This window comes from Rattus norvegicus, chromosome 1, assembly GCF_021556685.1.
Source record: "Rattus norvegicus strain SHRSP/BbbUtx chromosome 1, alternate assembly SHRSP_T2T, whole genome shotgun sequence".
Lineage (NCBI taxonomy): Eukaryota > Metazoa > Chordata > Mammalia > Rodentia > Muridae > Rattus > Rattus norvegicus.
In genome coordinates, this window is record NC_141534.1 from 182056520 (window position 1) to 182082429 (window position 25910).

The window sequence follows — 25910 nt, forward strand, 5'->3', positions numbered from 1 at the left end:
GTGAACTATGTTGCTGCATTTCTTTCATGTCTAAAACGAGCTCCTTTGCCCGTGCATACCAATTTTCCTTGCCCATGCACACTTCTCAGTTGTTGGACACCTAGATTGCTGTTATAATTTAGCCGCTTGCATAGTGTTGCAATAAACTCTGATGTGCAAGTGTCTGTGTGCTGGGTTGACCTGGAGTCCTGTGAGGAAGTACTCAGGGTTAGAGAGCCTGGTGGTGCATAGAAGGATGGATTTACTTATGCTCTTACTGAGTACTTGGCACCAGGCAACAAGAGAAGGCTATTGCTGCTTGGGCAGAGAGAGCAGCACAAGCTGTGCCTTCACCCCAGGCAAGAGGTGGAAAAGAAACTGGAGACGGGAAGCAGAGAAGGGAGGGAGGAAGGGGCTTCGGGTGGTAGTAACACACCTGGGAACTCAGCCTTAAGAAGAGGCAGTGCCTACAGAAGGATTTGCCCTCGTCCCTTGTCGTCCTGGAGGTGAGGACTTCTGGAAGGAAGTGAGTGTCAGAGCGGTTCCTTCTTTATTTACTTTTTTTTTTATTAGTTCAATGTGGGTATGTGTTGTATGTCTAGTTTGTGCACAGGCTTGCAAAGACGTGCACACGAAGGCCAAAGAAGAGATCCATTTCTTCCTCTATTGCTCGATACCTTGGTGTTTTAAGACAGACTGTCTCCCTGAACCCAAAGCTCACCACTTCAGCTCAGGTGCATGGCCAGAAAATTCCCAAGGTTTGCTTCTCTCAGCCCCACAGTATTGGAGTTACAGGTGTACACAGTCAGGCTTGCGTTTTTAATGTGTGTTCCGGGAATTTGAACTCAGGTCTTCTTGCCAGGCCAGTATCTCAGAGGGCCCAGGAAGGAGCGAAATGGCCAATCTTTGGGTGCCAGTGTTGATCCGTGGAAAGCCTGGGAAGGGAGGCTGTAGAGACGGGGGAGGTGAACAGCGTGAGCCCTGTCCCTCAGGCTCCACTTCTGGTTGCCAGGCTGTTTGGTTTGGCAGAGGCAGAGTACTTAGCCAATCAGGCCAAAATACCTCTGCCAGACACGAACTTTAATAGTCACCAGAGCCCAATAGCTGGGGAGAGAGAGTTTATGCATTCCCATACTTATACACAAGCCACGAAACTGTTTATTGAGGACTTTTGTTTTTTCAATTAAAGCTGCAGGTGAAGCTCTGCCTACGCCATTATCTTACTGAGTGAATTATGTCTCGCCCCATCTTTTTTAATGGGCCGCAGTTGCCCTGGTCTTTTGCCTCAGGATCAGGGGATTGTTGTGCTAGAAGAAGTGTCCAGCTTGGAAGAGGGCAGCCAGGCTGAGCCAGGCTAGACCACTGATTGGCTGAGCTGATGCTGGAAGCTTGGCTAACAGGCTCAAATTGGTCCCTAATCAAGTCCAAGCTGAGAACAAGTTACTTCCCTGGGTTGCCAATTTCCTTCTCTGAGAGAAATTGCTGCTGGGAAGGATTTTGTACTACAAATGGCTGGACAATGGTTAAGGGCAGGAACACAAGCCCTCTACAGAGTCCATTAGGATTTGTCACCTGCTTCATTCTGGAAGAAATTTGTCTTCATTCCTCTCTGGGTTTCCTGGTGCTAAAGTCTCAGCCTGACTTTGGAGAACTCCAAGGTCTGCTGCTCAGTCTCCCCTCTTGCATTCAGATACGTCAGAGGACTCATCCCATATGTGGACCCAGAGACAACTTGGTGTGAGGACGTAGGAAGCTTTACAAGCCTCCAGTTTTCAGATTAAAGAAAACTCACATTGTAGAGTTTGTGGAAAATCTGCATCTGACTGATGAAGGAAAACTCACATTAGTCCAAGAACCTGCCCAAGACCCACAGCAGGCGGTTCAGCATGGAGCTGGGCCAGACTCCCAGACCCTGGCTGCTGGACCGACCCTGGCTGCTGGACCGAGCGCTTTGTCTTCGGCAGAGGTGCAGGTGTTTCGGCACAGGGTAAAATGGTTCCTTGGTTCCAGGCTGGGGGCTGCAGTAGAGATATGTGCTTGAGACTCATGGTGGCCTCTAGAAGGGAGTTTGACTTTTGGTCATGGCACATGGGTGTGGAGAGGAGTAAAGATGTAGACATTGTTGCCAGGCAACTGATCCTGCACTTTTGCAGTTACCTAGGTGATGATGGAGCGAAGAGTGTCTACGTAATGAGAGTGAATATCCGTTTCGGGACCCTCACCATGTCTGTTTCGTGTGTGTGTGTGTGTGTGTGTGTGTGTGTGTGTGTGTGTGTGCGCGCGCGCGTACGTTGTAGGGATGTGTCCACCTTTTGTGATATTTCTCTTGTGTCCACTTTGGTCCTCAGAGAGTCACCGATTGTGCCCCCTCCCTCCAGCAGCCATCCTCCTTTCCTTTATCCTAGCAGCAAATCTTGTAGGTTCGTTTTCTCAAGCTTGCTTCAGCATGTGCTTCAGCATGTGCTTCAGCATGTGCGTGTTGGAAGACAGGGCCCATGTGGCACAGCACTTGTTGGTTTTCCTTGTAAGTTGCTAGAAACCTGCCCTGCGATATCATACTCATTTCCGGCTCAGGCTGACTTACAAGCCTATAGTGTGTATGTGTATCCCTTTCCCGGGACATGACACTCAGTTGTGCCATACTGGAAATGCCATTTTGGGGGGTGTGACCATGAGAGTACTCTATAGAAAAGAGTTAATTTGAAATCCAGGCATTTGTTGCTATTGTCCAGAATCTTGTGGTGAGACATTACTAGAAAATCAATGTGATCCTCTTTACAAGTGACAAAAGTATTGATATTTCACTTCAAAAACCTTGATACATCATGAGGATAATTAACTTGTTCCAAGACATCCAGGTAAGAAGGAGCAGAGTCACCATAGCAGCCACAGTCATCTGATCTGAAGATCACTGCTCTTGAATGTCGCTGCACTAAAGGTGCAGATATTCTGGGACTACACGTATCCATCACAGGACTCTTCGGGACAGGTTACAAACCTGGGACACTGTAGTGTTTGAAACATGCTGAAGACGTTCTTACTATGTGACCCAATCATCACCGTGTGAAGTAAATGAGACTCATCAGTTCCACCTGAAGTTGAAGAAACTGACTTAGTGAGGTTAATGAGCAGCCCCTGGTCATGCCAGTAACTAATGCTAAGTTCCAGCCTGGCCTCTTCGTTACATGATGCTTGGTTCAGATTTCCTTCTATTACACGATGCAGCTTTCAGCCTCGACAAAACAGGTTTAAGTCATTCTCTTCACCTAAAGTCCAATTTTAATTTTTGCTCTGCGTCTTTAAAAGAATATTTGGGGGCATGGAAATAGGCTCAAGGCTCTAAAGTATTTGCCATGCAAATGCAAGGACTTGAGTTTGATCCTAAAATTATGTTTTAAAAAGGCCAGGCATCAGTGGACGTGAAGGTGCTTGGTCCTGTAGAAGTGTGATGCCCCAGAGAAGGGGGTGAGGCAGCAGTGGGTGGGGGAGCACCCTCTCAGAGGGAAAGGGGAGGGGAATAAGGTAGGGGATTCGAGATGGGGAGACTGGGAAGAGGGATAACATTTAAAATGTAAACAAATAAAATGATTAAAAAAAAGGATAGGCATGGTGACATCCACTTGTATCCCAGCATGGAGTGACACAGATTCCTGGGACTTACCAGTCAACTAGTCTAGCCCAGTTCATGAACACCAGGCCAGTGAGGGAACATCTCTCAAAAAACAAGGTGGTCAGCTCTCATGAGGACCAACACCTGAGAATCACTTACTCCCATTCTCCATGCTCACATTCATAAGTGCAAGTGCGCACACATGCGCCCGTGTGTGCGTGTACACACACACACACACACACACACACACACACACACACAAACACACATATACATGCACACACAGGAATTTGGGGTGTATGATAATGAAACATTCTCACAAGAAGAATTTACTAGAGAAAACAAAAGATTTACTCTAGTATTAGCCTATAGTTAAATCAGTCAGGTCTCTGCTTCTTTCTAGGCCCTAATCTATCATATGGGGGGAAGGCAGGAAAAGAAAAAAAAGAAGTGAGAGAAAACAGGTATCAGCTAGATGAAATGACTTAGATATTCAGGGTCCTTATTCCCAGGTTCCCATCCTTTCTAAAACCACACACATTCCTAGACAGTAAGGGATGCTCTCAAAAGGACCATTTCTGCAAGTGGTGTCAGCTTAGAAATATTTCAATTCACCACGTCCTCTGTACCAGTCAAGATGAAGATACCTGGACACATGTCACTCTTATCAATGACCTGGATTGAAACAGAAGGCTTTCTCTCCAATTCTGAGTAAAATAGGACAATATATTAAAGAAAATGGCAAGTTCCAGAGATTCTGGGTAACTTGTGTCAATTGAGAAACATTGGGCTGTGGCTGGAGATTGCAGTACAGTAAGTTTGGCACCCAATGGGCCCCCAAACACCCCAGGGGCAGAGTCATAATGCTCAATGGCAACTCTGCCTGGCTCTATTGTGACATTGGGCAGATCACACTGTCTTTGGTCAAGTCCATTTTCTACCTTTTCTTGTGACATGGAATAAAATGGGCTACAGATAGTTGATTTTAGAATTAAATTAACTGGGATGCCTTTTCGAATATGCAAAATGGATGCTTAATAAGTATATCCACTAAATGCTTCTCTGACACATAGGCCACCTCACAGCTTGCTCTTGAGGAGCTGGTTCTCTGCCCTTTGTCAAAACTCCATGCAGTGGGTTTGGTTCAGCGATCCATCTGATTGTCCCCTTCTTTGCAAGTCTGTTTAGAGAATGAAGCTATTCTGTTTCCACCTCCCTAGTGGCATAGTGCCCAGCCTGCTTTCTGCAGGCAATGATGTGAAAACAATGTTAATAGTCAGTTGTGCCCTAGAGTGGCCATGGTTTATAATTTTCCATGACTTACAAAGCTCAGCCTCTATTACTCTTGACTGATACATATATTTTGAAACCACTTCATTAATAGTGGTGCTTGGCTTCTGTCTTCTATTTCTAATAGAAATCTACCATTTTTCATTTGATTTTTTTTTTTTTGCTAAGTGAGAAAAAGCCACTGAAAGTATCTATGGGTAATATGGGCAGAAAAATGTTTCCTAAACTAGTATCAGTGACACAAAATAATGACCTTCTGGGCTATTATTATTATTATTAATTGTTATTATTATTATTATTTTGGAATTTTCTTACTCTTTCTCACCATGGCATCTGTTCATCTTGGGCATTTTGATCATATTCTAAGCTCATGCATTACTTTATTAGCACAAAAAAGTGAGTTCAAGAGCAGGGAGAAATGTTAAGAGAGTTAAAACCTGTAAAGGTCTTTACATTGTCCCTGATATATACATGGTTTTCTTAGGTCTCAGGCAAGAGGATCACCAGACTGAATGGGTAGAAATAAGACTAGGGGAAGCAGAAATGAGGCACAGATTATCTCTGGGGCATTCATCTCCCCACCTTCGTATTTCTTCACTTTCTAACTCTGTTTCACTTGAGCCAAGTTCTAAATATGTTCCACACATCTCTCCCGTGTAGTCTTGTCCCCAGGAAAGACTCAAATTTACTCACAATGACATGTCACGGATTCACATTGTTTTAGATGATTCCTTTTGTTAGGATTTGAATATAAAATGTGCCCAAAGATGACACTGTGTTTAGGAAATCATGGAACCTTTAGAAGTGGGTAATAACTAGAGGAATTGGGCCACTTAAGGAATAAGTCTTTGATCTTAGTCCCATTTCTGGCCTAAACTCTCTGTGCTGATCACTGAGATGTACACATGTAGTCTCTACAATACCCATGAACCATCATGAACTCCACTGTGCCTTCCAGCCATGATGGATGATGTTGTCTTAACCATGAGGCCAAATAAATTCTTCCTCCCTTAAGCTTCATATTTTCAGTGTTTTGTCACAGTGACAAGAAAATTAACTAATATACTGGGTGAGGATTATAATGGATCTGGAAGGTTGCCTTTTTAGGGAAACAAATACCACTGATATGTCAAGCTCAGTTGTAGGAATTTATATCTAAGAAAGGTAGGCAGAGTTGGGGAATAGACTAAAAGTTACTGCACACAATTCTGTTGGCTGATTTGAGTAGTCCTGTGATGGATGAGCTCTTGGTGTACAAACATGAAAATTAGCTGCCCTAAGCAAGATCAGGTGAGGCATCACAATTCAATGTCACTCAAATGCTTCTGTAAATGACATAATACACTCCTCTTCTATGCTTTAAACACATCAAATGTCTTACTGATGTTACCTGGTATTTTGTAACACTCTTCCTAGGGAGATGTAAGCAAGTGTCTACTTCCTCCAAACAAGGAATGATGGCAGAGCAAAGGAAGGGTTCCAAAGTTGGTGAACCAGCGAGTCTTACTGGGGCTACTTAGGGAATACAGATGAGAGGTTACTTACAGAAGAAATGATTATAGATAGTTACATCACCAAAGTCCATGCCAACACGGGCCATGGTTCCCAGAAGTTAAAACCCTGGTGCTCCTTGCTCAACTTACAGATAGCTTGGCAGGTAGGAGGATGTCTTTCTCAGGTAGTCCAGGTAGCCTGAGTCTCTTCCAAGCATCTTGTGTTGTCTGAGAGTGTCTCTGAGTTGTCTTTACTATTTATTTATGCTTGAGAAAGGAGGGGCCTAGTATATCTGCTCAGTTTCAGGGACTTCCTGAAGCCTTTGAGTTATACATTATCTGCAGGAGCTTCTCTTCAGGAAGGAATGCACCATTACCTCCCCATTAGTACATCCTGCATTTTAAGGAGCATCTCTCTAAGGTGAGGTTTATCTTGAAGTAAATTGCTATACAATACCTGGCTACTATTACAGTTTCCTCACTTGCCTGATAGAGCTTTAGAAACACAACTCTAAGAAGAGCTTACCCAGACATACATCTCTTGGACATTAGCTTTGAAGACATGGGGTCAATGGAACCCTTTCTGTAGGCCTTTGTCATGCAGCAATTTCCAAATGAAAACAATCCCAAGCAACCAGTAGAGTAAATTGACTTCTGCAAACTTCTCAGGTATAAAGGGAACCTTTTTCAGGCTCTGTATCCTTCAATCCTATATCAGTCCCTGCTCTCATGGACTGAAGCCAGCATCCAGTAGAATCTACAGTTATTTTTGCTAGCAGGCTCAGTTTACTATGAGCTCTTGATAAAAACCTGGCAGTGAACTATAGCCAGGGTATGGCTGGCAAAACCTGACGATTCCATCTGTGCTCGCTGTTTGTGAAGGATGTGACAAACTGAGAGGGGCTCATTACTCAGGAGTGAGGAAAATGAATCAGAACTCTGTCTGCCTCTGAGCCATGTGATGTGGACATGCTCCTGTTCTCTGTCTCTGTCTATCTGTCTCTTTGTCTTTCTGTCTCTATCTGTCTCTGTCTCTCTGTCTCTTTGTCTCTCTCTTTGCCTCTCTCTCTCTCTCTCTCTCTCTCTCTCTCTGTGTGTGTGTGTGTGTGTGTGCGCGCGCTTTGTCTTTCTGTCTCTATCTGTCTCTGTCTCTCTGTCTCTTTGTCTCTGTCTTTGCCTCTCTCTCTCTCTCTCTCTCTCTCTCTCTCTCTCTCTTTCTCTCTCTCTCTCTCTTCTCTCTCTCTCTCTGTGTGTGTGCGTTTTGTCATGGATTTACCAGGGGTAAGACCCTGGCCCAGTGCTAAGACCATGGCTTCGGTCTCCTGGAAGGGTCGCAGACAGTCAGCTGACATGGCAGAAGCAGCATAGGACATGGAAGATTTTGACTGCTTTTCTCTGTACCTTATGAACCCATGCATAAAAGCTTCTTGAGAAAGACTGCTCTGGCCCCAGGTGAGATTCTGAAGAGGAGACCCTTGGGCTGAGTATTAGACCAGATTGTGGAAGGGAAATTGATAAAAATTACAACTGACAGGCCACAGACTTAAACATTTATTGACTCCCACTAGCTGTGCATACATATTCCATTGCTGCACGCATGTACTTTGATCTCTCGCACACACCCTCTCAAGATGTCACAAATGCTTGGATGCTACACACACTCAGCCAGTTACACAAACACACCCATGCAGATGTTACTTGTAATTTCTCAGACTCACTTACATCCCACTCAGGTGTCCCAGGCACTTGGGCGCAGGGTTGACACTCTAGTTCTGTCTCACTTCGAGGTGTCTTAAGTGCTACTGGGTACAGAAAGGCAAGCCCACTCAAGCCAGCTTAGCAAGGAGATTTGTTGGAGAGATTAAAGCTATGTCATAGAACTCTGGTGGGAATCACTGCCAGGTCCGCTGAGCAGCTCAGGGGTCAGGGAGGGACATTTTTCTCTTTCTGGTGAGGAATGTAAGCATAGGCATGGTGGCTTTTGTACTTCGCCTCTCCGAGGAGACGAGTCATCTTTATGTTTCTCCCCTGGCTAGGATTATTTTATTTATTTATTTATTTATTTATTCACGTATGTATGTATGTATGTATGTATATATGTCATGCCGTGCATTCAGCTCCCCATAGATAGTCAGTCCTATATGTCACTTTTTAAATAGCATCAGAATGGAACACAGTCATCTCTGTTCTCAGAGGACACTCATGTGGCACCCACTGGCCTTTCATCTCCATACTCTTGAGACGAACTTTATGTGATTGTTTTTCACCAGAAGATAAAAAATTTAAACAACAAAAACAACAACAAAACATTTAGAGAGAAACTTGATAACGCAAAGAAAAATCAGATCTATTGTTAATAGCTCTCAAAGATAACCTCAGGGGCTAGGGACAAGCCTCGGCAGTGAAGTTTACTCCTGAGTTTGGTTCCCAACATCCATATTGGGTGGCTCATGAGTACCTGGAGCTCTAGATCCAAGGGATCCAATGCTCCTTTCTGGCCTCTGTGAGCACCCCCACCCCACGCACATATGCATACACATGTAAATAAAAATAAGTCTTAATAAGATTACTTCAAGAAAAGTTTGTTTTCTTCTATTCATTTGTATGTGGTTGTTATTATTACTGTATTCATATAAATAAATAAAAGGGTTATTTAGTAATACCATCTTTATGACTTTCAAAGGAAGGTACCTTAAGACAGCTCTTAGGCTGCCTTTAAGCACATGGTCTAAGGTGAACCATTCAAAGGGCTCTGAGACATGCTTTTGCCCATCTTGCTCTCAGCAAGGCCATATAAGTTTTGAAACTGACTAAGTGTGAACTCCTCAGGCATCTTCCTTTCGCTGGCAAATGCTACCCGAATGCTCAGGATGCAGGTGCGCGCGCCTTCTTTGTCTGGCTCTGGCCCCACTCATTCCAGATGCAACCAGGGCTTTATGCCTGAACTTGAGGGCCTCAGGGACACACTATAACTCTATGCCACATTTTGAATTTGTAGTTTTTCTGGAAGAGGGACTTCAAAACTTTTGCCAAATCCTCAAATATTTATGATCTAGAAAATTCCAGAATTGTCTAGTCTGTCACCCCAGCCTATAGGAGCCTCTTACTTCCTGAGTCTCAGTCACTTACAGTCGAGCCCCAGAGGGGAAGTGCAAGCAGCAAAAGAAATCAGCTTCTCCCTTCTCTCCAGTTTTTTTTTTTTTGACTTTTGTTTTCATTTTTGAGTCTGATACACATTATTCTAAACTGTTAAAAGGGGTGAGAACCTTCCCACCCAGAAGAAAATGGAATTGGTATGCAAAGTAAGCCTGGTCTTGAATAATTAATTCTTATTTGCATGTTCAGATGAGTCTGAGAGCTGCCCTGGCAGTCAGGAGTAAATTTATATGCAAGGAAAAGGTGGGCAGTGTGCCCAGGCTGGGGGAAGCTGGCTTCCTGGGGAATCTCCACTGGCTTCCTTCTGCCTGCTGAAGCTGTAAAAGCCCTGAGAGGAGGAGAATGGCTACCCAGGGAGAAGCATCTTGCTTGTACTCACATAGCAAGTTAACAACATGAAATGCTATCTCATGGTGGGGCTCAGTCACATAGCTTCTTTAAGCCTTGGTTATGTCATCTGTAAAATGGGAGCAAATGGTAACATTCACAGTACAGAGTAATTGGAAGACCCAGAGACTGGGAAGGACAAAATACCGCTTTCCAGACTGATGGAGTCATTGTACATAGAGCCCACAGCAGTTGTGGCTGCATACATAAGAGCTTCATAAGATCAAGCCAGCCAGAATTCTGGGGGTGGGAGTGGGAGTTGGGGGGATAAGGGAGGGGTCCACAGAGTCCCGTGCACAGCTGAGGAGCTGTTGGAAGTTGATTGCTATGGGGAGAGGAAAAGTCCGTTTTGTTCAGGGATAAGACCCCTGGTAACTTGTCCATATTACAGTGTGTGCTCCTATCTATGCACATTTACATGCTAACAGCACTTAATGGACTCAGTGGATAAAAAAAAGAGTACACAAAATTGGGAGGGAGAAGTGGTATAAAAATCGAAGGGAAGGGAGTAGGATGGGTTTGTTTAAAAACATATTGTTCTCATGTATGAAATTAAAAAAAAACCCAAAAAAACAAAAAACAAACAGAACAAAACAACAACAGTGAAATGCAAAGGAATGATACCCCTGAACAAACAAACAAAATCAAATTAACTTGCCTGGTTCTCACAGCCACAGAAGAAATGGTGGTGGCTCTGCTGTAGTTCTCAATACCAGAACCACCACCTTCTCGTCTTTCTCAAATTCAGTGATGAGGCTAGAGGCTAGCCTCTGCCCCTCGGAGGTTGTTCAGGGCCATAGTAGTACCCTGTGATGGTGTTTCTGAACAATACCAGCAATATCAGTAATGATAATAAGACGCTCCGCATTCCACTCCCTTCTGAGTTATTTACTAACAGTTTTGCATATCTTGATGGTTCTGAAGGAGATGATTCACAGGAACCCTGGACCTTCTTGCTGCAGACAGAAAGAACCATGTGACAGGATAGGACACTGTCTGGTACATCTGACCAACAAAGGGTCAAGTCTGACCAGAGATATGCTGTCCTGTTCTTCAGCTCCACTTGCAGAGAGGGCCAGTCAGGCCATCCCAGTCTTTGACATCTGGCTGTGTCACAGTCTACAGGATTGAGATCTGTCCTGCCAGAGCTCATCGAGAAAACCTTTAATAGACTCCAGGGACATATCCCGATGCACAATGGTCTTCTGCACCTCTACCATCTAATGGGGAGAGAACCCCATGGAGACTCAGTGATGTGCCGGTGGGTAGCATCTAGAAGGAGAAATATTTTTACCCCTGTTTTGTTGTGTGGAACAAGAATTCTCTACACCAGTGATTCTCACCTTCCTAGTGCTATGACGGCTACAGTGGGAGCATATTACTACATATTAGAGTTTATCTAGGCTGGTTGGGTGCCTTCTCAGACTTATCTCTGCTCTTTCACAATGCAAGTGGATAGAATGATATCCCTTCCCCAAAAATCTGAGGTTCAGAAAGTTGAGCACATTGTCCAAAGTCACAAAAAATTGAGTCGTTCCTCATGTTGTAGTGAACCCCAATCACAAAATTATTCTTATTGCTATTTCATAACTGTAATTTTCTACTGTTTTAAATCATAATGTAAATCTGTGATTTCCTATTTGTCTTATGCAACCCCTATTAAGGGGTTTCTCCATCCCCAAAGGGGTAGCGGCCCACAAGTTGAGAACCACTGTTTTACACAGATGGAATTCATCATCCTTGAGATAAATTCCTGGCCATGGAGAGTTTTTCCTATCTCTGGAGATGTTGCGAAGAGGTTGGAGAGGCTGGTTTTTGCAGTCCCCAAGTATGTAAGAGTCTTTGCTTCTAGACTGGATAATGGAGCACCCTTGGACTCAGCAGACATAGATCCAGTCTTGTGTCCACATCCCTTAAGTCTCAGGAGACATCAGCCATGAAGGTATATATGCTTCATGCACCATGAAAAGATACAACCCTCTCTATTTGATTCCTGACTCCAAACTGAAACTACTTTCTATATATGTGATAGGTTTAGCCCCTTTGGACCTGGAAAATCACTGTCAGAGGCAGCACAATGCAGTGGGAGGTTAGACTCACAGTGAGATGTCCCCAGTTAAATTCCAGGACTGCTACTCGTGTGTGTGTGTGTGTGTGTGTATGTGTGTGTGTGTGTGTGTGTGTGTGTGTGTGTGTGTGTGACTTTGAACAATGTGCTAAACTTTCTGAACCTCAGATATTTTTTAAGGGATATCATTTTATCCACTTGCACTGTGAAAGAGCAGAAGTAAGGCTGAGAAGGCATCTGACACAGCCTAGGTAAACTCTAGTATGTATTAATATGCTGGACTCAGATACAAGGTGTGCTGACTGAACGAGTGGATGAACGTGTGGGAAAGCATGGATGCCATCTTCCTTTCCTGAAGACCTTTTGTTATGCTTGAGTGGTCTGTGCCCTATGGGATCTTCTATTCAGGAGCCTAACATCTTTCTCTAAGCTTTATTGGCAGACACCCCTATTCTTGCTGGTCTGGGTGGAGATGCCAAGCCAGGAACAGGAGACTGACAGAAGATTTGTTTGAATGGAAAGGAAGAACATAGTCCAATGGATGACATCTTTCTACTGATAGGTGTGACAATTTTAAGCATCCATTGTAAGGTCTCCTACAAGAACTCTGGGTCTGTTTGTGCCAGTTGAACTAGTACAGTGAAGGGGGAAGAAGAGAAAACAGAGTGACAGAAGGAGGGAGGAGAGAAGGAGAAAGAGAAGGGAGTAAAAGAAAAGGAACAGAGGAGAGAGGAGGAAGGGGAACTGGCAGAGGAGAGGGAGAAGAGGGAGGAGAAAAGTAAGGAGAAGAGGCAGGAGGGAAAGAGGAGGAGGAGGAGGAAGAAAAGGAGGAGGAGGTGGAGGAGGAGGAGGAATAGGATTCGGGAATTAGAGTAAGAACTAACCCTCTTTCTTCCTCTAACAACTCAGTGTCACCCTGCCTCCATTTCTCCTTCTGCAAATGGGAATAAGATACTTTGAGGGCTTTTGTCACAGCTTCTCTGAAACCACAGACACTCAATGGATGCAAGTGAGTCCCGTTTAGATGGTTGAACTTTCTGGATGGGCAAGGCTAACCTTTTATACATTTAAATTCTTTGAGAATATTGTGAGTCTTTATGTTCTTCTTTCCAGAGGCAGCCAAGTGTGACCAGTCTTGTCTTGGTGACTCAGAATTAACATTATGAACACCAGATGCTATGCACTGAGGCCATGGGCATGAGGAGACAACAATTCGTCTTCATGAAGGATGGGTGAGGAATGGCTACAGAGTAAGTTTCTGCCCTGCCACTTCTGCTGAGGCATCTCTGGGCTCTGTCTTTTCTGCAGCAATTGAACTGATTGCTGTTCTCTTCTGGGGGCCTAGGAAATGACCTCTAAGGATGTCAGTAAAATGAGCTTCCATGTGTGCAGAGGGCTCCCTGTGGATAGAGTACACGGGTCAGGAACAGCTCTTTTAGCAGTTCTAAACCTCGTTTATTTCCTTCCTTGGACCTAGATGTGCTCTGGACACATGTTATAAGGCGTGGCCTAGCCTCAGACTGGAAAACAGTCAGTGGATTCTTACGGCTCAGGCACGGCTTGTCTGGCAGGTGCAGGGACGGCTGAGCAGCTGTAATGAGTTCTTCACTTAGCCCTGTGTCCTCTTCCTGTGCCCCTGCTCCTCCCGTCCTCCTCTTCCTCTTATTCCTTCTTCCCTACTTCTTGTTCCTCCTCTTTCCAGTTCCTCTTTTCTCCTCATATTTCCTTCTCTCCTCTTTCTGCTCCCCTTCTTTTTCTCCCCTTCCTTCTATTCCCTCCCTCCTTCTTTCTCTCTCCACTTCCTGTTCTTCCTCTTCCTTCCTCTCTTCTGGTTCCTCCTCCTTTCCCTCCTCTTTTTCTTCCTTCCTCCTCCCTTCTTCCCGTCTCCTCTTTCCCCACCTCCCACCCCTCTCCGTCCTCTTCTACATTCCTCACTACATTAGTGTCAGAATTTACTCTTTGGTGTCTGTGTACGTGTGAACAACTCCATGTGGCTGGGCTACAGCTAGACTAGAAGTTACTAGGGTTGGCAGATTTTTCTCTGTCTAATACCCCCACTTCTAGAAGGTTGTTTGGCGATCTGGGATTTGAAGAGTTCTTAGATACTGAACATGTGCTCAACATTGGAGGATAAACCCATCCTCTACCTGTGAGGACAGGACACTGATGGAGACGGGGCAGTCTGACTTACAAACCTGGTTCAGATTCGGAACACAGGTGACAGATATTCAGGTTCAAAGTTGTTGACTTCAGCCCCTGAGAGTCACCTACAATTGCTTATTTAGCAATCCAGTAGAGATGATTTTAGTCTTGAGGCATTGCTAGAGAGGGGGGCACCATGATTCTTAGACACTAGACCTGGGTATTAACAGATGCACGTGTACACACATAGGCATGCATACAGATGCTGTGAAAAGCCCACATGACATACACTCAGGTCTGTGTATGCATAAAGGCACCTAACTGCACCTTCACCAGATTCTTTCTTCTCCCCAATAACTGTGTTTTTAAGCCCTAGATGCAATATCCGCTGAAGCATTCTATTTTAATTAATTTATATTATCCATGGCAGGTTTACATGCCAAACCAGTCTCCTCTCGGTGTCAGCACTGTCCTGATAAACTGGAATTCTCAATGCACTCAAGAGGAGAGCCCTGACCAAACTCTTGAGCTCCTTGAGCAAGAGATGCTTTTGAAGGTTTCATGACCTTTGCAATTCATCGCTTTCTAGGACAGAACAGATGCTCAATGCATAGTGATGGATGGATAGAAGATATAGAAAGAAATACAAATCAACCCATAAAGTTATCATCCCATACCTATTCATAAATATATAGGTGTATATGTAACTGTGATGTGTGTGCAGAGTGTGGTTCACTCAAGCATACCCATAGATCCACACGCAGAAATGCTAACACACATTCTTCCAAGCAGTTGAATGCACCCATACACAGTCCACTGGAGTACCATTATAAATATTCCACAAGCAAAATAAACCCAGACACACACACACACACACACACACACACACACACACACACACACCCCTCATGCACCTCTAGGAAGATAATTTCCTCTCTCTTATGCTTACAACCTGTGTACGCAAATTGGATTTTCAGAACGTTTTAATCCTTTGTTGACATTTATTAAGACAAAACAGAGGTGGGCAGACACAGCTTCTTGGCTGGGTGGATGTGTCTTGCCTAGGATGTAATGTCAGAAACTGTTGATGCAGAATTAATACTCACTTTTACGAGTTTATCTTATGTCATAGAGTTGGAAAAAAAGCCTTGGTGTAAATATTCATCATATGGCTTAATTGGTTTGATGTACCGTAGCAACAAGCACGGTGCCAGACGCTTGCTACGGAGGCCTCCGCGTTGTTTCAAAGTCTTTATTATTATGACAGCAAAGTCTTGTTCATTAAAGTTTCACAATCCATTTTCATTAGGTTGAAGCTGAGTCTGTAAACGAACAGTTGCTCTGAAAAATCTAGCCCTCACAGCTCTCGCTGGGGAGGCAGCGCGTCTGTATTAATTATCAGAACGCTGGTGTCGATCGACGATGTTAATTGCACTGATGGCTCGTTATTTGGGGAATTGCCATGCATTTCATGCAGGGATAATAAAAATGAATTTTTAAACAAAGAGACTTAAAATAATATCAAATCTGCAGAGAATACCAACATCAAAGGCGTATCTCAAAGCTTTGAATTTTATCTTTGTGGTCCAAAATGTTAAAGAGGCGCCTGCAATGCAGTTGGTTCAAGTTCGCAGTGAAGGAAAACAAAACAAGAGTTAATTAACTGTTATTACAAACCTTTTCAACTTTAATTTGACTTTCAAATATTAGCATTTATCTATGAACTGTGCTTCTGGGTTTGACAAATTAGTTTTCACAGAACAAGTTTAATTAGGCGTCATTGTGCTTTCATGTCAGTTTTCAGAGCGGCAGACAATGAATGGATTAACTTATTAAAAGTCATCTGTTTAAAAGACTTTGTCGAATGGCAAGGGGTGGGCACGGTTGCTTGGCTTTGCTAGGAGATGGGGAAATGATACTGCCACTTGGGTGTCAGGAGACTTGTAGATAAGATGACAAGAGGGCTAGCCTCTCTACCAGCTGAGATCTGCCTTTTGTAGACTGCCACTTTTTTATGCCCTCTGGTGGGGAGAGGATCCGAGGTCATGGCCCCAACACAGTATTTGGGAAAATTGCATTTCAAAAGGTGCCATCTTGAGCTGAGGAGACAGTTCAGTCCATAAAGCAACTTGCTGTGCAAGTGTGAAGGCCTGAGATCATTTCCCCAGAATGCATAGAAAATAAATCTTGGAGTGGGGGAGCATGCTTGTAATCCCAGCAGTGGGAGGTGGAGACTGGCTTATCCCCAGGGCTTATTGGTATGCCAGCCAGCTTGATTGGTGAACTTTGAGTCTCAATGAGGATCCCTGTCTCTAAACAAGGTGGACGACTCTTGAGGAATGGCACCTGAGGTTGACCTCTGGTCTACACACAAACGCAACACACACACACACACACACACACACACACACACACACACACACACAACCATCATGTAGAGAGAGTAATAAAGAATGCTTATGATAATGTTTAGGATTTTCAATTGACTGTATATGTTATATGCTAGGATGCTCCCCATCAGAGGTCAACAAACATTTTTTTTTCCGTAAGGGACCATTCAGTATATGTTAGAACCACTCAGTTCTTCTTTTGTCCTATAAAAGCAGCCATAGGTAAACAAATGGGATCCCTGGTGTTTCAATCAAATTTTATTTACTAAAACAGAAGTCAGGGCTAGGCCTTGACCCAAGGGTCAGAGTTGGCTGACTCCTGTTTTGTTTTTCTGGTCACACCAATCAGAATATAGTCAACAAAAGAGTACTACGATTTCTCTGCTGTCAAGCATTTTCTGATCCTATCTAAAGATGTTGGGAGGCTGAGCACATGGTCATGTAGAGATGGCCTTTTACGAAAGTGTTGTGATTCAAGGTTACATTCTTATAGCGGAACTTTTCCTTTACAGTTTTCCTATTTGGACAAGAAGATTTATTCACTTTGATTTGTTGAATTAGATCTATTGAGGTATGTTTGTTATAAAAGAGAGAGGGGGAAAGAGAGTAGTCTTCTACTGCTCCCAATATACTCTTTGATATGAACCAGAGATTTCTCACACAGACCCTGGAAAGTGGGGGGGGGGACAGGACTAGAGCCATGATAGGGGCTTCTGCCCACCTTTCCTTCCAGAGCCTTGAAATTGCCCAGTGAGGCTCAGACTTAGTTTTAGTTACTTCAGGTGATAGTAGTCAGTCTGTATGAAGTGTGACACGTAGGTCCATCACCCCTACCTACCATTCCTCTCTAAGAGCATGCCCTGTGCTGATGTCTATAGATTTCTGTCTTTCAGACTCTGGTCTCAGGTGTCACGGAGACCCATTTGGCCATAAAATGGTGATAGTACAGGGGAACAGAAAACATCAGAGGGAACCTTGCATACAGAATGGATGAAACATTAGGCAGTCATTAAAGCAGTTCATGATGGCTAGGCCAGGCTTCCTTTGGGTTTCCAAATCTACGATTGCTACATCAATGCACTCGGTCGCCACCATGTAATGAAATCATAATCATTTCGCCATTTCCTTGTGGCAATCTTTCAGTCCTCTTGGTCCCACTTTAGAGGTATGTAAACTGAGGCCTGAAGAAGTAAAATCACTTAGATTGAAGATCTGGTAAGTGCCAAGTGTGATATCATGAGGATGCTTTTTCCTGGTTTTCTACAGCCTGGAACCTTGTTAGGAAGATTCTGGCCTAGGGCCCTCTGGAGAAGCTGAGCCCCCAGGGCACCCTTTTTTTTCCTTGCCTGGTTGGTCCTGAGCAAAACAATGACAGGCTGGTGCTTGCATGCAAATGGCATCCCTCCTCTCACTGCTGGAGCCCTGAGCAAGCACTTGTTGTTCATTTCTATAAATGTTAACATATCAGGATGTATTTTGACACGCTACTAAGATAAGTGCTAGAGCTGACAATAATAATGTATAATTTATGTCTCTCATATTACCTTCCCATCACTGTGCTTACATTATTACATAAATTAGTTTAATGTATCTGACATTCATCAGATAATTTAAGCATTTGTTCTTTTGTCTCGTCTCCTGCTCAGCAGGCTTCTAGGCTGGGGATCATGGTGCCATTTTGGCACTGATTTGAGGGAACCCTGGAAAGTATGGGAAGATTTCTGACAAGCACAAAGAAGCTTTATTTGGGGGTGAGCAACTACATCATAGGGTACAGATGGTCCAGGAAGAAGCCCTCAACTATCAGGTAGGTTGCAAAACTGAGCAAAGATTCTCCCTACCCCAGTATGGTCATTTATTGATGACATGACTACTGAGATCCTCCCATCCAGAAGTGGAATCTATTTCTCTTCCTTTTGAATCTTAGTTTGACTGAGTGGTAGCTCTGGACAGAAAAGCATTAGTAAACACATGCCTGGTAACTTGCTGTGATTGGAAACATGCTATTACTATCATGAGAGTAAAATCTACTTAGCCTGCTGACTGATGATACTCAAGACCCAGTTTGGTTTGGTTTGCTCCAGTTTACCTTCTTTGACCCCGCTGATACTCAGCTGACCTACTAGTCATGTTGTGTGAGGTCGATCATCAACTATTCAATGACTGCAGCCACGAGGTCAGCAGAGGCCAGTCATGACCCCAGCCCACATTCTGCATTCACAGAATACCGAGTTAAATGCATGATTTCTATTTTATGTTTTAGGACATTTGGAGGTGGTTTCAGTACAACAAAAGATGACAGACAGCCAAAGTTGATTGACAGAGAGTCTTTCTTATAGATGTCAAGAAAAAGAAAGTACTATTTCATGAATTCCAACTATATACCTCTGTGGTAGTTTGAATAGGAATGACCCCTATAGGCTTAAATATTTGAATGTTTAGTCATAGAGAGTGGCACTAATTAGGATTAAGGGGTGTGGCTTTGTCAGAGTAGGTGTGGCCTTGTCAGAGTAGGTGTGGCCTCGTTGGAAGAAATGTGTCATTGGAGGTGGATTTTGAGATTTCAGAAGCCCTAGCCCCAGACTCACCAGACTCAGTCTGTTTCCCTCTCCCTCTCCCCCTCCTTCCCTCCCTCCCTCTCTCTCTCTCCTTCTCCCTCCTCCTCCTGCCCACAGATCTCCAGCACTATGTCCGTCTGTATGCCTCCATGCTTTCTGCCAAGAAAATAACGAACTAAACCCCTGAAACTGTGAGCAAGGCCCAGTTAAATGCTTTATTTTACAAGTGTAGCCATGTTCATAGTATCTCTACACAGCAATAAAACACTGACTAAGACACCCTCAGTCTAGGTTGGGAACTGGAATTTATAGTGTCTCATTTCATTTCTCTCTCTCTCTCTCTCTCTCTCTCTCTCTCTCTCTCTCTCTCTCTCTCCTCTGTGTGTATGTGTGTATTTTATAGTCAAGAAAACCTAAGAGGCTGAACATGGTAGCACATACAGAATTTGTTAGAGACAGGTAGCCATTGTGAATTCAAGGTCATCCTCACCTAAGTAGTAAGTTCCAGGCCAGTAGGGTGAAGATATTTAGACATCTTGCAAAAGGTCATAAACTAGTCAGTGTTAAATCCAGGATTTTTAATCAGGTCTATTTCCTAAACACCCTAGCTAAGATCACTTCTTGTGATATGTAAAAGGAGACTTGTTTAAACAGATGATTTCATGTGTGCATACCTGTTTCAGGATAGGGGCATCTATGAAACAACTCCCAGAGTTCAGTATAAACATAGTCCAAGGGACATTAGCATGGTGTCTGCTCTTCAAAGACTTTTCCAGCTCTGCAATCTATTCTGTCACCCCTGTCATCCCTGCTTTGTGAAGTCAGTGATATCAGCCCATTTCTAGATGAGGAAAGTGGTTCCAGAGACCCCAGAAGTTTCAATCCCTTAACCAAAACAGAAGATGTTCTCCTTACAGGTTATCTAGTAGAACCACTGTAGACACTGACAGACATAAAGACAGTGCTTGTGAGTGGGTCTCTGCCCAAGACCCCATAGTTTTTCAGAGATATGGTTCCTACCCATATGGGGCTCACAGTCTGTCAAGGAGACAGCAGCCCCTATGGTACATTGAACCTGGATCTAGCAGTAACATTGAAGTGTCATCGAAAGAACTGTTATATGCGTTTCTTCTTTTCTGGTGATGCTGACCCATGTCCACTTAAATAAATAAACACATCCATTTCCACAGTTGATGCATGAGCTCCCTTGGGGCCCCATGGTTTCCATCCAAAGTGTTTCACTCTGTTTCTATGCTCATAAGTGTTAAGATGCAAAGATCTAAAAGTGAAACGTCCAGTTTGGGCAAAGATCTGAAGAAGATTGCAGAACTGGCAAACTGAAACACATTTTCCTGGAAGGTTACTTGGATTAGATACAAAACACTTAAGTTATTCATACATTTCACCTCGGAATTCTAAGAAAATTACTTACCATAAAAATATGTAAAAATTGCTTTCTATGGTTTTTTATGACATTTAATTGAAAACAACTTCAATGCCAATATTTTTCCAATAATATTATAAAAGTCTTACAGTAGACTATACCCAGAGAGTCAAAATGATGCCTATTTTAAGATTGTGAAATATTATTAAAATAAAAGGAAGGCTATAAAAATCAGTATTGTGGAATGAGTTTACCATGTAAACAACATATTTATGGAATATTCTGGAAGGCTAATGCATACAAAAACATTAACAATTCCTTGGTTATTCCTTGGAGATGGATTAGGACATAAAATTATTTCTTATTTTCTTCTTTATGTCTGTATTTTCACTTTCTAAATTAGTGATTGTAATATTTGTGACTTTAAAAAAGGGCATGGAACAGATTAAACTGTATTGAGCAGTTTAAATAAAAACTGGGCAATCTTTGTCTATTAAATTTTGGATATCTAATTTTAAATCAGATTGAAATATGGTGTAGGAGTGGAGAGATGGCTCAGTCATTAAGAGTACTTGTACCTGTAAAGCACAAGGGTTCAATTCTCTGCATCCACTTGGTGGCTCAAAACATTCTTAACTCCAGTTCTGGGGGATCTGATGCCCTTTTCTAACCTTCATGGATGCCAGTCATATATATAGTACACTTGCCTACCTCTAAGCAAAATACTGATACACATAAAATAAATAAATCATGTTAAATGTTTTAAATCTAGGGACAAAAATTTAAGTTATGAACAGTGGAAGATGTCGGAAGGATTTGAAGACTGATGCACCCTTCTTTGTAGCCTACACCCAAAGCTACTTCTTCTTTTCCATAGAACTTTCTCTTCTATTTTGATTCAAAACACATCTAATCATTGTTTAGCACAAAGAGAACAGACTTTTGCATCAGACAGACACAATGGCTGCAGTCCTACCATTTCTGCCTGTGTGATATCAAGGAATTCACCCACATCTCTGACCATTTAATTTTCTTAATTATGGGTATATAACCCAACATTGAAAGGGTTAGCATGCAGAGTCAAGCACAGTAGCTGCTCTTTAATTGATGTACAATAAATTATCGTGCTATTGTTTTGGTAGTATTATCTCGTTAGGAACTGAGGGGGATATGAATCCCATGCCCTTATTTCTGATAGAGAGACTAAATCACCAATAGGGATAGCATGTGGAGTCTCATGGGTGGTGTGAGAATTCTGGTTAGCTGTTGAACCCATGACTGTTTGCCTCCTTGGCAGTGCCACTTTGCACAGACTTCTATACACCTCCCAGAGCTCATCTCACAGCATTCTCATTCCCAGGAGAGTCAGTTCTCTTTGTAGATAGGTATGGATTATTACTTTACAAATAGAGGGGAGTGTATGGTTCAGCCTCGTGTACCTGTATCTGAGACAAGAATGGGGCATGCTGCCAATCACAGATGCGATTGATCATGGTGCTTTCACCCGCTGTGTCTTGGCATCTTGAGTTCTTTTCAGTGTGATCACTAGTGCTAATCAGTGGTGCCCAATAAATGGAACCCATTATTACTTCTGGCTGAAAACAGGGTGTGGGAAGGAGGTGAGAGCTAAGGGTACATCTATGTCAACCTCCTAATTTATTTCTTGTAGGTTAGCGTCTTTCTTCTCCTGAGCTGTACTCTCCTCATGGAGGTGATGGAGTATTAAGGTCACACCAGGGCTGCTGACAGGTCCCCCTCCATGTATGCTCTATATTGTTTGCTTAGTGTATTAGTGAAGAGGAATTTGTGCAAAATTATTCAAAGACCATCTCCAGAATAGGCCAGAAAGGGTGCTGTAATGGATTAGTGATGTCTGCTGTGGTATGGTATGAACTGTGGGGCAGAGCTCCTTGTATCAGCACTTTGCATTGCTGGGTTGGATGGCTTTTGAATTTCTGTGGTTCAGAGGGGAAGTGACTGGTTCAGAAGAGTTACTGGCTTGGCTCTCAGTGTTCCACTGGAAGGAATACAAGCTTTTCAGCAATGATGGCTGTCAGTCCTATCTTCCCTAGGGATGAGTTTGCTGCCCCAGTGGCTCTGTCCCCTCTGGTTATGCCTCATCTTTATCTTTGGGTTTTCCAAATGGGGTCCTTCAGGCCTGTCTGGGGGTCTCTCTGTGTGTCTTTCTTTAAAAGCTTAAGGGAAGAAGTGTTTAGACCCAAATCCTTCCCCCTAGGGTAGAGTTTGGGAGTTGCAGGCATTTCCCAGAGTAGGGCTTTGGCTAGGCAGGGGGTTCAGCTAAGAGCTGCAGGGAAGCAGCAGGGGTTCCTTAAATATGCAGAGGGAGCAGCTGCCTTTGATCTCTCCAGCCACAGAAGCAGCCCTTCCCTGCTGAGCTGGAGTGTGCATGTGTGCCTGAGGGTGGGCATGTGCATGTGGGTTCATATGTAAATGAGGGTGGACCCAGTAAAAAGTGTGCTTTGAGCATGTTTGTGTGTGCACATGTGTCTACACAGAAACCTCTATTAATGTACACATGTGCACATATGTGTCCATGTCTGCAAACATGCCCCAATCAGCATGCAGAAGTTAACAAGCATGTGTTTCATGTATACGCTGTGGTTAGTTGAGCCAAATGCATGTGTGCACAGTGATTTATCTATAACATTTCTATAACATAATGGTATAGCATGCCCAGAAGATTTTTTTGTGGGTACTCCCAGCTCCTTTCTTTATCAACACTACTGCTAGAGCCACCACAGAGGCTCAATTGGATCCTGTCCTGTTAGTCAAGGTACAGATTTGTTCTAGAATCTCTTAGCCAGTCACATCTGGCTAGGAAAAGGCAGACCATAGTAGTCGAAGTATTCATCCTTCATTCCCACTGTTGATATTAGACATGGCCAGATGAGGTACTCTGGCTGTTGGGATGAGAACCCACAGATGCATGCTACACTTCAGGTGTTCTAAGGGCACTTACATGGTGTGTCACCTCGTCTGCTGTCTCTCTTGTCTGACACTTTTGAACAGGTCATCCTGCGTCCCAGATAAGAAAGAATGAGACAAAGCCACATCTAGCTCAAGATAAGCATGTAATATAATGCAGTCTTTATGGAAGCAAGCCACGGAGGTTAGAGAACTTTTTGTCAATGCAGTCTAACCTGCCTGGAGCTACCTGAGACGTGTGGGCACCTGGATCTACCCGCCCTTGGCTTTTGGCATAGCAACCAGAAAACACTCTGGCAACTTGATTTCTTATAACCTGTGGTCAGAGACAGAGATGTACTCATTCTCACATTAGGCTATATAAAGGCTTTTTATGTGAAGCTACCATGGTGAAAAATGAAAATCAGAGAAATAGACCAAAAAGGGTAGTGAAGTTGATAAAGGCCACAGCTCAGTTTAGTTGTTCTTCAGGCCAAGCTCTTTCTCTGTTTTTATCCCAGGTTCATTGTTCTTCGTCTTGATTCTCTCAGGTATCAATACCCCTACTATGTAAAGCCAACTGAGTTGAATGTCTGTTGTGAGCATCAAGATTCTAATGTAATATGAACACTTTGGTGCGTTTACTCACATGTGCATATTGTACTTCTGTGTTCACATAATCTCTGTGTATTTGTATCTGTGCTTCCATTTGTGGGATATATATCTCTGTATAGTCCAACATATATTTTGTATATTACTGTATGTGTTTATTATATAGGAGTATGACTATGACTTTGCCTGGCACACAATGGAACAGATGTTTCCTGTACATCATTGTATAGCCAGTGAGTGAGAGAGAATGATGCGGGAAGAAGGGATGTACTGTAAATAGTAGAATTCTGCTGCAGCATCTCCTGGCTGTAATTGAAGTCAGGCAGGGATGGTTTTCAAGCTTCTATTCTTTCCAGATGGCTGATGAAGGTTTCCCATAGGATGTATATCAATGAGACTCTGTTCTTAGTCCTTTGGCAGGCAAAAGAAAAGAAAGAGCCTTACCACACTCTCTGATGGTTATAGGGAAACATTTTTGTAAAGACAACCTACATAAGTCTAGAGTCAGGTGGACAGATGTCAGTCCCTGTCATCGGCTGGATCTTTGGGTCAAGTGTCCTTTGTTATAATGGGGACTTTTAACTGTAGGCTGTCTGCATTTGTCTTTGGTAGTTTTATGATCAGGTGGTGTGACAGAAATGGGAAGACTTGATATCTGCCATTTGCACTTTATTGTCATGTGTTAAGAAAGTATTTTGCCTTAGTGAGGTGGAAAGATTGAACAGACAGCAGTGAAGGGCAGCAGAGGTGAGAGAGCGTGAGCACTGCAAAGAAGGTCAGTCTGATTCTTGGGGGCTTTCAATGTGAGAACCGGAGACTCACGAGTTCAAAAGGACTGTACAGCCCAGTTGGTCTAATCACTACAATACCAACTACTCTATGTTAAGCACTCTCATGTGGTCTTTCCTGGAGTCTATTTCTATTCATGGCAAACCAAAGAAAGGATTCCAACCCATGTTTAGCTGTTTGAACCAATGAGTTCACTGCAGTAACTTACAGAGTGAATATAAGAAATGGTTACTCCAAGAAGTCCAGGAAACTGACAGGCATCCACACCACTGAGGAGCCCTCTCTCCTACCTCCATTCTCCCAACATTTGTATATTCTCTTGGGGAGAGCAGGGGCCTCATTGAGCCAAGGGGACTTCATTGTAGGCCTTGGATTTTCACTTCTTAGTTGTCTGATTGAGTATTAAGTGACAACTATTCTGAGTTACATTCTTTTCTCTCAGTTAATTTACCAGGGAAAATTGTACCTGGTCTATGAGATTCCCACAGATGAAATACTCAGAGAAGTATCTCATTGCATGGAGAATCACAAGGGTTTGCCATGTTGCATGCAGAAGGTATCCCTTCTCCATCTGAAATAGTGGTTCTTAGATGTGCATCATTTTGCTCTTCAAGACTCTGTGGAGGTACTGTCACAACAATAGAAAGGGTTTGCTACTGGCACCATGGATTGAGATACTTTAAACATCTTACACTATACAGAATACACATCACAACAAATGGCCAAAATGTTAACAGATTTAGAGGGATCACATAAAACTTCTCAAACTAAGAAGTATTGAATTGAGTTCACAGGGATGGATGAATGAAGGGTAGGGGGGAAATGGACTTTTTAGAAAGAAGGGCAACATAGCCCAAAATCTGGGAGTAAAATGGAATAGGTTAAGAATGGGCCCACCTTGAAATCCAGAACAGTAGACTCATCACAGTTCAATTAGCCCAAAGAGCCAGGAGGCGAAGTTCCCAACATACCCTTTGAGAGATGCTGTGTGGGCCTTGCCTAGCAGAGCTATAAGAAATGACCCTACTAAAGCCTTAGGGAGGAAATCCAGAAGAACCTTTACCCCAGAGAGTCCACAAGATAGAATGCAGAGTCAACAAAGATGGTTCTCAAGGCCTATGATTCCA

At 43.3% G+C, this 25910-nt stretch overlaps 1 protein-coding gene across 10 annotated transcripts in view; it reads left to right on the top strand.

Annotated features, from left to right (window-relative positions):
* Positions 1 to 280: 280 nt before the first annotated feature.
* The window catches only part of LOC134485166 (uncharacterized), a 52654-nt gene continuing 27024 nt past the window's right edge, over positions 281 to 25910 (top strand). For 2 of the 10 annotated variants that reach the window (XR_015655328.1, XM_087610324.1), the window contains exons 1-3: positions 305 to 505; positions 13097 to 13233; positions 18165 to 18322. Coding sequence is in view for 7 of the 10 variants with exons in the window: in XM_087610324.1 (XP_087466450.1) it covers positions 18225 to 18322 (98 nt within the window). In the remaining 3 variants the exon portion in view is untranslated. Of the gene's footprint in view, positions 506 to 10972; positions 11177 to 12413; positions 12546 to 12892; positions 12993 to 13096; positions 13234 to 17027; positions 17087 to 18161; positions 18323 to 25910 lie in introns of all 10 variants that reach the window. The other 8 variants (XM_087610316.1, XM_087610336.1, XR_015655321.1 and 5 more) reach the window with 7 other exon arrangements.